We start from the raw sequence: 14,258 nt of genomic DNA, 5'->3' as shown, positions 1-14,258 counted from the left end.
ACTTTTGACCTTTATCTATACATTCGACATTGAACTAAGGTGATTGCAAATTCTGCAACTGCGGTTCATGATATGAGCACACTGCACAAGTATCATTTACATGTCTCTATAATTTTAAAAAATAATACCGAACACAACTCTTTGATCAAAATTAAACGATAAACTGTAAGACTGTAAAACAAATTGACTTTGAATATCGAACATTGTCACCTTAAACTTATTTAAGTTTCTTTTATCCTTTGCCTAAATGATGAATGTAAAATGAGTCTCATTAACGGAAAACTATTGTAATGTTTTTACAATTACCTTACCAATAGGTTCGTCAATTGGTCTACATTTGACCTCTTTACTAATTATCCCCACCTTTTCATGTGCACACAAACATCTAACCTTTTGAATGTCTGTTTGTACTTACGGATGCACGGACGGAATTCGACCAGCCTCATAACATAATAAGGTGTAATAATGCATCATCAAAGTCAAAGGCATTTGCAGATTTTACAATTTGAATAAAGTTGAGTAATTATGAAAACATTTAGAGTGGTTCAATTATGAGTTTGTTTCCTCTACCTTGTTTTTAATATTTCGTACTTACCAGCATTTTCATACATTTGTCTAACGATTTCAGATTGTTGCAAATGATAGAAACGGTGTTGATGTTGATAAATGGGATTATTTAGCACGTGACAGTCACATGCTTGGATTGCATATGACGCTTGATTACGAGAGATGCTTTACTAGTGCTCGAGTTATTGAAAGCAATGGAGCAAATGGGACTAATGGAACAAATGATGAACATGCTATAGTTCCCCGGAAGCAAATTTGCTATAGAGAAAAAGTAAATTTTAATCATTTAAACATTTATACACCTGAAGAACATGATAAGGATATCTACACTATAATGAAAAATGACATTTCCTACGCACACGCCCAACTATAACTTAACATATTGAGCTTTTATCAACCGCCATCCTCACCGCTGTAAATTTGACTCCCGTAAAGTGCATGTGAGGAAGCTTTACAGCTAGCTTACGTAAATCGGTGGTTATGTTCATGTTAATAATGCACGAAGAGGCACCTTGGGTCTTGCATCAGTTAGGCCGAAACGTCACTAAATGACCTTAACAGTGTTGATGTGACCCAAAACTCAACAAAACAAACAAACATTTATAAACTGTCAACTCATATATTAAGTAAAATATCTTTCTCCTTCCCTGGCTGGAGAGTATTCTATAAATGTTTTATATCAAAACTGGTATATGTTTATTATAATATTTCATTTGTATTTCAGGACGCTATAGACTTATATGACATGTTTTACGCAAGACTGAACTTACACAGACGGGCTTATCAGCACAAGACGCATACAGTTATTGGTCTCATGTAAGCTTGTAAGATCTCTCCTATGAATATTCTGTATTATAGGATAACAAGAAGATTTGGATATAACTAACTTTATATCAATCATTTGTCAATTACATCTCCTTCTTCGCGGAATTTGTAGACAATTTTCCAGCTAACGATGACTTTACTTTTTGATAAATGTGAATTATAATATGTATAAAAATATGCATAATGTTTCAAAAAAAATGTCACATGCAGATGTTGACTATAAAAACCGTTTTACTTTATAAGTGATAAAATTAGTGTATGAGGCAAGGGAACTAAGTACAAAAAGATGGAAATCAGGTGGTTATATATAGGTATCATCACTTATTTCAGGATTTGCGATGCCTTGAAAGCAGCAAATGATTCCATATCGATTGGAGGGAAAAAGTAAGCTCACATTATACTGGCGATAGTTTCGAATCACTTATTTAGTCCAGACAAGAAAATGACAAAAACGAATAAAAATGAATCACTAAGATCCATTAAATTTACTTACATTACGTTGTTAAGATTAGCATGTAGATCTAAATACTCAAGTATATGTCTCTATATTTACATATCATATGAAAAATGAAAAGCTTAACAAAGAATATTTTTACTGGACGCAAATTGATAATCATTTTATTCATTTCTTTGCATTTTATTATTCAGTTAATTAGTTAGTTTACTTTCGTTGGTTTAGAATAACGGAAACCGTGGACGACATGGATGCATTCACACTTTTGACAGATGATGTCCTCCAGTTGATTTTGCATAAAAAGGAGGAAGAAGACTCAGGAGGCAAGGACGAATCAAAACTTGACATAGCGTATCAACTGATACAAAATATCATGAACAGAAGACTGTATAAATGTGTTTCCCAAACACACTGTAGGGTAAACAGGCATATTTTTTATACTGATTTTACTGATAGTATGCATTTTTTTTATGATAGCATATACTTTTGCAATTCATTTTTATGATGCTACAGTAAGTCGCAATAATTTGCTGAAAAAGGCTATCACGATCCGTGGTTGGTTAAAAGATAGATAATCAAACTTACTGTTCAACATCATTTGCCAAACAATGTTATCACTGCAATCTTCAAAAATGCCCTTCTTAATTGCACAGACAAGTACATTGTGTCACTAATATATTAAGTATAATACTGAATAATTAAGAGTTTGGAACGATGTGTCAAATGAATGTAGTAACCCCGCCTTATTAGGACGTCTTGACATTGGTATAAATCTGTTCTTCATACCATCAATCAATGATCGCTTTTATGGCGGGTTGTTTTGTTTATAATTCCATGGGCATTGAGTAAATACAGACAAACCCAAACATTTTGGGTATTTGATCTAACATATATAAATCGCAAAGAGATGATGATTGTCATTTACACAGTCCTCACTCGGTCATTGAAATTGTAATTTTTCGTTCTGGCCATTTTTAAATCAACTCGAACATTTTAAAGGGAAAAATAACCAAAATTTATAAAAGGATACGTATTGAAATGAAAATCAATTGCCATTTCAAGCCAATTTGAATAAAAACTGCTTAATCACTTTTCATTTGTGGGCCATTTTGCAGTATAAATGAATTTATTCTTGAAAAACAAAGTGGACCGAAGTTGAAATATTTTGTACCTTAGTTATTGATCCATACATTCATTATCAATTGGTACACTTGGCTAAATATCACTTTGTCACTTTATGTCAAATGAAAGCACTGAATGAGCTGAATTTGTTTGTTTCACAAAACGAGTATTTGTTAACATGACATACGAGTGCTTTTACCTGAGCCATTTACTCTTTTTAATAATTATCAACAACTTTTCTGTTTGTCAAGACAAAAAGCGTCATAACAAAAGAAAGTTACATATTAACCTGAATAAAAATAATTTGTTGATTTTTTTCAATATTGTGTACAACAGTATTGAGTACAGAATTGTCAGATATGATTCTTTTTACAATAAGTATTGAATATCTACGCCACAACTTTTCAACTGATGCACAATTTCATTTTTTAATATATTTTAGTAAAAAGTCAAAGACCTTCAATATTTTAACTCCGATATCAATTCGCAAGTCATACACCTTCTTGCTGCTAAAATATTAACATTTCTTCAAGCTTTGTATTTTTGTATTTCGTATATTAACAATAGACCCCGGTATTTTGACCTGTAGTTCCTCCATACACCCTGATAACATTTTATAACATATTTGTACACGCATGTGTGAAAGTGTGTAGTAAATCGTATGACCTGCCGTCACCTAGTTATAATTTCTACGTACATAAACAATTTTGTTGACTTCTGGATACAGCATTTTTTCAAATTAACAAATTAACAGAAGCAAATCGATGTGCATTTGTTTCATATTGTAGACAAAATACTTTATTACAAACGTTTCTTTTCTGCATAATTCGTCCTTCTAACTTGCTTTCGTAGTTTAGCACGGAGGAAGGTAGTCTAGTACTGGTGTAACTCTCCAGGAATGATGGTTAGGAAACTACCCGCCTATATGACTGAAATACTGTTGGGAAAAGGCGTAAAATGAAACAAACAAACAAAACAAAGGTAAACAAAGTACCAATAGCAGTCCACAGAAAACAGAAATTTGTGATCATTGAACAAACAAAGAAAAGTTCATGAACAAAATGTCAAATATGCTATTCATAATCAACTATGTTATAAATGACATTTTTCTTGTTTTAATTTTTTCTTCGTTTTCTGTAATTATTACATAGTGCTCCTCCGTCCAAACGAACTTTATGTTTTTTGCATAATTAATGTACCGCACAGTCTAGTCTGGTGTGATTGCCTGCCTTTTTTACTACGGAAAGTAGTGTAAGGGGAAGGGACTCCGAGACTAGTTGTAGAATATTTCAGGATTGAATTGTTGGTATGTGACAGCCCGTTTCAAAGTTAAAGCAAACAACGTACTGTGTTACTGTTTAATGATTAAATGAACGAAGAAAGCAAGTATTATTGAGCGACCATGGGTTTTCATTACTCAACAGGTTTGATGATGAATATCAGAAATAAATGATGATTCGGCATCAGCAAAAATTTATTCTCTGAGAACTTTATTAAGCTGTTACCAATAAATAGTTTGCAAGATAAATCTGCATCCGGATCCTCTACTTATACTCCTATTTATAACATTTTTTATGAATGAAGTGTTGCCCTAGAAGGAAGTTTGGTAGGCTCAACTTGTATAATGATATTTGATCAACCCGGAAATATTTGTCTATTTTTTGAAAAGGATAAGAAATTAATGCGCTTGCTAATTTATGTAGACGGACTATTGCCGGATTTGACAGTTAGCGAAGCATATGTTAATAATTACGGTAGTCATAGAATATTTGTCTATTTTTTGAAAAGGATAAGAAATTAATGCGCTTGCTAATTTATGTAGACGGACTATTGCCGGATTTAACAGTTAGCGAAGCATATGTTAATAATTACGGTAGTCATAGAAGTATTTTCTTGAGTCTGAGAACGTAAACAAATAGAAGCCTTACTTGAGTCCATTAAAAAACATAAATTAATATTCTCCATTATGTAAGTATAAGCATTAACCAAACAAGTACCATTCCCATTTATGTACAGCGGTTACCTTTAGAGTTCCTTTTTTCTATTTCAGGATCAAAAACTAACAAAGGCGGACGTATTAGATGGACTGAAAAATTGTTTAAAAGACAAAAGTGTTCCAGAAAATTTTATTATCGTTGATGTTAGTACGGACAAAAAGAAAATATAATATTTATTTATAAATTAAGATCTTTAAGAAAAAAGCAACAACATGTTTTATAAATAAATAAATAAATTAATTAATAAATAAATAAATAAATAAATAAATAAATAAATAAATAAATAAATAAATAAATTCCCATTTGAAACAATATTCAAAAGTTATTATATTCATCTTATAATACTATAAATAGATATCTCAAGAGACATTCTAAAAATGTCACTTTTTAAAGATATACAACATTTCTTTTATGGACGACATTTATATTTGTTATCATTTATCCAATCAGATTTCTTTCGCTGCCATATTAGGCTGTTCATACTGTACCCTGTTTTCAAAATAACGTTTTAATTAAACATTATTTTTCAATTTGTAATACAATTTATAGCAAAATAATCTCAAACATATCAATTTATTATTTTAGGTTGTGGAATTTAACTATGGTATGGAAAATAAAAACCCTTTGGATAAAGTACGATTTTACAACAAGTACGAAATGGACAGAGCTTTCAAACTAAAAAAGGAACAGGTTTGTTGCCAAAATTATAACATAAGCCACTTTCATTTGCCATTGTACCTGTTGAAGACTTTTGAATCGAACGTTGTATATTTTTCAAATTAAACAACATTGGAGTTGATTTCTATATTCAAACTTACATTTGTCATCTTGGTAATAAGAAAAAAAATATAAGAATAAAAACAATTGGTGGAATAATTTATACTTTATAGACAATATAAAAACTAAGTTGAACGTAATATTTTAGGAAGTAATATTTAAAGAAGAAAGTATGGTAAAAATCACACGTATTTTAAAAGTATCTTAATTTGTATATCATTATGCAGAAATTATAGACCAAAACAAGCTTAATATTTTACAACTGGAGGTATTTTTGGCATTAATTTTTAATGTTCGTTAGCTATGCAAATTAAACTATAGAAAATAAGAATCCCTAAAGAAAGTCCAACCAGGCAAAATTAAAAATGTTGTAGGCTCGGTTTGATTGACCCTGTTCATTAAGATTGTTTAGATTAATTGTCCGATTCGCATGTAGAAGTCACGTTGATTTCAATTTATTGTATTCTCTGATAATATGTCACACCAGTTAAACCTATTTGTCTTTTGGGTTAATGAGATTAAAAGTCACGTTTGAGTATTTAAACTTCTTCTCTAATGTCTTCTGATAACTCAAGATCTTTTAAGCAGGTCCATTAAATAAGCAGTTTCACGGACAGTGTGACTATTTGTATTTAACAGGTTTCGTATGTTCTTCCCGACACTTTTGAGGAGAGCATTATACGTATCTATTGTAATAAGGACGATTTTGGAAAGGAAATCGTGTGTAAAGTGACACAAGCGTTTGAAGAGTGGTGTAAAGACAATCAATGTACCGATCCAGAGGTAATGAATGATTTAAAAGATATACAGTTAATGATGACACAGATGATAAACAGAAAGTGTCGTTTACATCCTCTGCGAGTAGCATAAATTCAATTTTAAGTTACAAATCATATTTAAATCAATTCATCCACCTCCAAACTCTTTCCCTTTTCCTTTATCAAACATATTATTATCAAGCTTTGTAGAGAAAATACATAAAATACTTAAAGTCAAATATGCCTTAGAAATGCTTTTATCTTTATTTCTCTAAAGATTGTGTTAATTTTTTTGTGTTTGCTTTTATAGCCATTTACCTGATCAATCTTTTTTTCCTTTGTTGCTTTTTGATAATTAATACTATTTTGATTATTTTATGCTACTCTTATGACAATTCATTTCACATTTAGCGCTACTGTCTGCAGATAACATGCATCTAACATATTCTAAGACCATTTTTTAAGTTTTATGAAACGCATGTCTGCCTTTTCTTGAGAAATCAAAAGAAAAATTCGTTACATTAGGCATAATGTGCCCTGAAGCAACAGTGAAAATAAATATATGAATATTTTCAAATTGCCTTTGGTTATTTGCCAGTTTTATTCATTTCGTAGTTTTCATGCATTTTTTGCATCCAAACTCCTTTAAAAAAACTCTGTTACATGACCATGCTGGAATCTGCTTATGACGATTACAAGACAAGATGTTTAAAGGAAGAAATTAGTATCTTATATTTAGATGTCATTTAAAAAACAAATCTTAATTCGGCAAACAATAGGACAGATTCGGTATAACTAAAATAAGCTAGGACATTGTAAACATATTTATACAAAATGTGACAGTTTAAATGCATCATATCAAACTTAACAAAGAATATAGCTAACTTAAAGAAACGTTACAATTTGTAGGGCAAATTTCATCAAACAAAACCGAAAGTAAGGGCGTCAAACGAGCCGGAAGGTTCAGACACACATGAACATTCAGATGAACGTACACCTAAACCCTTACCCGAACCTGCATCAGTTGAGAATATTACTGGAGAGCAACAACCAACAACCATCCAAAGAAACAAAAAAAAAAGCTTTACATAAGGCACAATGTGCCTTTAAGAAACAATACAAATGGATTATTCCAACAAATACGTGTAATTGTGACATGTTGAATTTGTGATCGATCATCAAGAAATGATTGTGTCGTCTGAGAGGAAAGGTTCAATTGCCTTATAGCCATTGAATAAGTTGAATCAATATATAAATATTTTCATACTGCATTGGAACGTCTGTCAGTGTTTCATTCCTATTATTTCGTTTTCATGCAGTTTCTAAGCATTAAAACGTCTTGCAAAAAGTTATGTTACACGATCATTCTGTAAACTGCTGATGATGATTACAAGACAAGATTTTTAGAGAAAGAAATAAGTATCTTATATTTAAATGTCAACATTTTAAAATGTTAATTCGGCACACAATACGTCAAATTGGGTAAAACTAGAAAAAGCGAGGACATTGTACCATATTTATACAACATTTGACAGTTTTAATGCATCAGATCGAACTTAACAAAGAATAGTTAATTAAACGAAAGTTACATTTTGTAGGGCAAATTTCATCAAACACAACCGAAAATAAGAGCGTCACGCGAACCGGTAGGCTCAAACACACAGGGACATTCAGATGCACGTACACCTATACCCATACATGAACCTGAATCAACTGAGAATATACCTGGAGAGCAGCCACCATTTTATGACGGAGAAGGGATATCGGTATGAACAGAGAGCAATATTTTCTTTTATTTATACTTTTTCAACTATTTGTAATTGTTACTTTAATGGTGGAATCACAGTTATGGTGATTCAGTACTTTGTATTGAAGTCGACCTACTTCTTTGTTTTACATTATGCTACTTTCATGACAATTAATTTCACATCTAACGCTACTTTCTTCAGATAACATGCATGTTCTTAAACCATGATTTTAGTGTTACGAAACTCGTGTCTGCCCTTTCTAAAGAAATAACAAAAATCGTTCATAAGGCATAATGCATCATAATGAACTTAACAAAGAGTAGTAACTAAACGATAGTTACATTTTTAGGGCGAATTTCATCAAACAAAACCGAAAGTAAGGGTGCCAAACGACCCGGAAGGCTCAGACACACAGGGACATTCAGATGAACGTACACCTAAACCCTTATCCGAACCTGCATCAGCTGATGATATAACTGGAGAGCAGCCATTTGATGACGAAGAAGAGATACCTGTAATATCTGAAAACATAGACTTCAATTTAATCTGTTTTATTATTGTTTTGCTTTACTGTGTTTTTGAATTAACTGTTACTTTGGTGGGGAAAATCTTGGATAAAGTGCTGTAAGCGATGTTTATCAAACACAATTGACGCATGAAGGATTTATAATAGATTTATTGAACGGAAAACATTTATAGACACAAATAGATCTCGGTAAACCTATTTACTTAGCGCCAGCCCCACCAACTGAATAATGATCAATGTTTCTTTTGTATGTACAATAATTAAAAAATGTCCATACGATTTCTTTAACAATGCGTGTATCATCGAATGAATAAAACAAAACCTGATGCTTGGAAATGGAAAAAGTGAAGTAAAGCGAAAAAGATATAAATCATCTCAAAACCAGGTCATTTTTAGATGATCAAAAGATACACTCAAAAGATAAAAAATTAAACAAGACATTGAAACTGAAACGGAAACAGGCGTTTTCAGGGAAAATTATTTTACTTCAATCAACTCTCCATTACATTCTGAAATATCAGACTCTGATTCATATTCTGATTCAACACCTAGTAACATGTGTTCAAGAATAAAAAGATTTAGAAAAATAATAATAAAATTAAAAGTTGACTTTACTCGTGACGGAAAAGAATTATATTTAAACTAATTGTTTAGACAAACACACGAGCATTAAGGGATGGATGTGATTTCTCTCTTATGCGACGAAGTAATCGTTCTTCGTACTTGCAAAAAATGCAAACGACGCAAATGATGACCTTGAGCAGTATGGCCGACAAATAATGCTGAACATATCCGGTATCCCTAATTACACAAAAGCTCGACAGAGCCTCTACAATGCAAGAAAATCAATCCCAGTGTCATCTTCGTGAAAGACGAGAAGGAAAGAGCAGATAAGATATGAAGCCATAAAACTAAGAAGAGAAGGCAAATGTTTGAAAATATTGGTTGCCGGTGCTTACATTTATGGAACTTTGAGGAAAGGGTGACCAAGAAATAAAAATGCACATTAAAACATGCACTCTATTAAAGAAATCAGAAACGACGGTGAAGAATTAAACGTATCCGTAGATAATACAAAACTGTCATCTATACTCGTGCCAGAGTTTATTTACATTGTAATGTCCTTATTGTTAACCTTTAATTGTCTATAAATTAAGAAATAGTTTTACCGGTAAAGGCAAAAACTTATAAATAAAAGTATTATTTGTGCATTGTGCAATAATTATGTTATTACATGCAATCTTTAAATCCAATTGTTTTTTTCACCACCTATATTTTGAAGGTTCGTAAAATCAATATGTAAAACTTAACTGTATATAAAATCATAAACGAACTACAAAACGAGGTTGTCTACCGCCAATATATAAACGGACCAATACAAGTTATTTTGCAAACAACGTGTTGTTGTAAGTGTTTTTACGACTAAATGAACGAAGAAAGTACGTATTTTTGAGCATGAATTTTCATTGATAAATAGTTTTGGGTGCACACTGATTGATATCAGTTCTAATGCTTGATGATTCGGCATCAGCAACATTTATGCTCTGAGAACTTTACTAAGCTATTATTGATAAATATCTTTTCAAAATAAATCAACTTCCGAATCCCCTAATTGAACTCCTGTTTATAGCCCTTTTTATAAATTTATTGTTGCCCTAGAATGAATTTTAGTGGGCTTCCCTTGTATAATGAATTTTTGATCAACTCGAAACTATTTATTACGGAATTCCATAAACGACAGCCTACTGTTTACTGTCAACTGCCTACTGTCAACTGCTTACAGTCAACTGCCTACTGTTAACTGCTTACTTTAAAACTGCTTCATGCTTACAGCGACTGTTTAATGCTTACTGTTACCTTAATTGATAAATGCCTTCTGCTACTCATGTCTAATACCCGATTAATTGCCTGAAAGTAAATGTTGACTTTTTATGTCCTTCTTCCAATGTGTTTATATGTTACAATGAGGCCGCTTGAAACAGCATTGGTCAAGGAAGTACATGTACTCAGTATCATTTATGAAGACTTTGACTGAAAACTTGGAACTTGTTACATTTATACATGTACATGTTTAATATTCGTTTTACTAAGCAGAAAAATAAGTATATATCTTTGCAGGCATCTGCAACTTTTCCAAACCATAGACCTGTGAACTTTATAGAAATGTTTAACTAAGCAAATATTACAATTTTTTCTGTCATTAAATCTTGTTCGGTAATTTAAATTTGAGCTACCAAATATAACTGCTTGCTTAATTATTTATACATGTATATCCCTGTTCAAGCTTAGATACAGCTACCATATAACATGTATATTATAATATTTGTTCATTAAATGATATTGACCCTACCCTATAACTATAGAGCTTAATGGTATTTTTAAACGGAGGCCTTGTAATGTCATGAACGTCTTTGTTTTTACATTTAAATCACAATGGTCAGTTTTAAGTTCGCATTTTGAAAATAATGCTATAATGTTTTGTTAAAAAATAATCTAGGTAATGGTTTTCAAAACATAGATATATAGATTTTCAGAAAAAAAATATATATACCAGTCACGTCTCGAATTACCAGTAGTTTAATTATTCTGATAAACGTTAAACGTACTGGGAGAGTATACACACTTCATAGTCCAAAGCATGCATGGAACCGTTTAGTTCTATCTAAAAAAGTTACTACTTGTTCTGGTGATTGTAGACCGTACATTTATACCTTAATTCTACAAAGCTTTAGATTTGACTCAAGAAAATGTTACTTTAGTAGATGTTAAAAAAGCATGATGAGTAACATGTCAATTATTGTGTTATAATTGGAAAGTCGATGAATAAAATCATTGAAAGATTTTTGAGTTACTTGGGCATTATTAATACAAAGTGTTGTTAGTATTTGTTTATCGACATGATGAACTGCGGTATCCTAAATTTGAGTCACTGTAATGCCTTCCGCATGTAATTTCTTAGTTTTTTGCAGTATGCCTGTGTTACATTCTGATTTTTATAATTTATGATAAAGGCATTAAAACCACATGATAGAAAACAGATTAATCAATATATTGCTGGACGGCCGTCTTTTTATTTCATTGCCTTAAGAAAAGAGTGTTTAGGTTAACTTGTAAAGCTGTTTTGAAGAAATATATTCAGTTAACTTGCCAGATATTGGAGATTCAGATGTATTTCTTATGGAGCTAATGATATAACGTAATCTTCATCTTCCTAATACATACTTTTCGCGATCCCATCCATTTAAAATTGATGGACTAAGGCACTGTTTAACCCATTATCCGATATACCCGCCTTTTAACGCATTTTCCCCTTTTTTTGTCGTCTCAAATGGTGAAAAAATGCCTTATTTAGGCCCCAACACTTGTTTTTTGTTTGAGAAATGCTGTTTAAAAAAGTGGCCACATTTTCGGCGCGGCCCCCAACCAAAAGATACATCAGGGGGGTTGCCAGAAGGAGGCACAAGAAAATTTTGGACATTTGAGAGGCCAAAAATGACCCCAGATCGATCATAAGGTAACGTGTAACCAACGCTGAAAAGCATTTGACTCTATTTCAATCCATTTAGAAGTTGCAGCATTTTGAAATCAATCTTGATGGAAAAAATCAACGCAAAATAGTGATTTTTGGCAATTTTGAGATGTCCCCTCGTTGCCATGGTAACAGGAAATTTAAGCCTGGGCATGTTGTTACAAAGGCAATGGTCCAGTCAACATTTGTGCCAAGTTTGATTAGTATTGAAGCAGTTTTTATAGTTTTATAGCAATTTGAACTTGTAAAGGGAGACTTTTCAATAAAAACAGCCATTTTTCACAAAATGCTCATGAAGTAATGGGTTAAATGTGGACAATGTTAAATATTGTTTTTTTTTCAAATTGGTCATGTTACAACATTCAACAAACTAACTTTGCTTTATGGTTAACATATATATAACCATTTTCAATTCATTTTGTCATAATTTTGTTTTCCGGGGAGCTAAACATAAACAAAATTACAAGAAAATTATGATTTTTTATTTTTAAAGAACTCTTTTATTTACAATTAAAACGAAAACAAAATACACTTATTGATTATAACACCACATAAAAAGTATATTTAGTCACAATAATTAGACCAGTAAGCTAATATTTTCTTGTATACACCGTTATTTAAAATAAAAATACGCCTGTAAAAAATCAAAATCTATATAAAATATTTTTTCGGGGAAAGCAATTAATATAAAAGCACAATTATAATTAAAAGTTCTGTTATGAATTATATACATGTAGTTGTTATGAAATTATATTAATGTAAATATACTCTGCAATATAAAGTGATATACACGTTGTAAGAAAGGTAACTTAAAATGCTTCATATCATATCATAGAAGCTTTACACCATCAGATGTCTTAGAACTGTTTACCATTGTCTTGTCAATTGAACTTGTCAAACCTCTAGAACCCTGATAGAAATAGTAATGACTTTCATTGGATGATTCTGGCAAATACGAAGGCAGATTTGCTCATTTGTTTTACTTGCGGTAATTGCAAAAAGAAATAGAAAAAAATAACCAACCTAAAAGTTCACTTTTAAGTGTGTTTGTTAACAAGATAATTATAAAAATTATATAAAAGATGGATTTTAAACAAACACGTCAAAAAATATATTGTAACATTAACATGATCATTTTGTCTATCAGAAATTTTTAAGTAAATTTAAATAGTTAAGAATCTATTATTTCTCATAGTTTTTCAATAGCACAATTGAATTAAAACAAGAGAATAACGATGGCTTTTCATAAAAGTAAAATAAGCTGGTCCAAACTGTAATTTATCACTACATGTTTGCAATCTTTATGTCATTGAAATATTGAACGTTTTTGAAACAATTTGAATACAGCCAAGTTTGTCTTTGTTTATGCTTTCAGTAGGAAGCCGAGTTAAACTCGCCTTTAAGATCCAATACATTTATGTAGTCTTTTCCTCTTCCACTGTAATTTCAATATTTTCATACAGGTGTATTGGTTCTGTTACTTGTCTGTGAAGTCAATGAAAGTATAGGCTGTTCCTGCATTGAAATGTCTCTGTCAGATTTATCATCCTCTGCACTTGATTCTACAAATGTATTATTAACCTTCAAAGCACATATCTTTGCAACATAAACTATCAAGAGTGCAATCGACTGAACAAAAATGCATTACATAACATCTAATAAGGTATTACACATTTATTTATAACTAACAGCCAATGAAAACTGAACCTAAATGATCTCGTAAATAAACTCACACATTTTTGATTATGAGAGAATGTTTAGCCTAAATTTCACCAGTGTATTCACCAGCATATTACAGATATTCTTCTAGAAATGTATTACATTGTCAAATAAAAGTTTAGATAAGATATGAAGCCATAAAACTAAGAAAGAGAAGGCAAATGTTGAAAATATTGGTTACCGGTGCTTACATTTATGGAACTTTGAGGAAAGGGTGACCAAGAAATAAAAATGCA

General features: G+C 31.3%; 1 protein-coding gene across 2 annotated transcripts in view; it reads left to right on the top strand.

The window, feature by feature from the left end:
- LOC132741432 (deoxynucleoside triphosphate triphosphohydrolase SAMHD1-like) overlaps window positions 1-14,258 on the top strand; it is a 57,464-nt gene that overhangs the window by 20,075 nt on the left and 23,131 nt on the right. Inside the window, exons 8-9 of one of the 2 annotated variants that reach the window (XM_060729590.1) lie at window positions 629-838; window positions 1,292-1,383. The exons of the other annotated variant lie outside the window; for it this stretch is intronic. Of the exons in view, the coding sequence (XP_060585573.1) occupies window positions 629-838; window positions 1,292-1,383 (302 nt within the window). The remainder of the gene's footprint in view (window positions 1-628; window positions 839-1,291; window positions 1,384-14,258) is intronic. 2 annotated transcript variants of the gene reach the window in all.

Source organism: Ruditapes philippinarum, unplaced genomic scaffold (assembly GCF_026571515.1).
Source record: "Ruditapes philippinarum isolate M1 unplaced genomic scaffold, ASM2657151v2 ctg1137_1_1_1_1, whole genome shotgun sequence".
Classification (NCBI taxonomy): domain Eukaryota; kingdom Metazoa; phylum Mollusca; class Bivalvia; order Venerida; family Veneridae; genus Ruditapes; species Ruditapes philippinarum.
The sequence above is the reverse complement of the archived record's forward strand: the minus strand, read 5'-3'. Positions and strand labels throughout refer to the sequence as shown.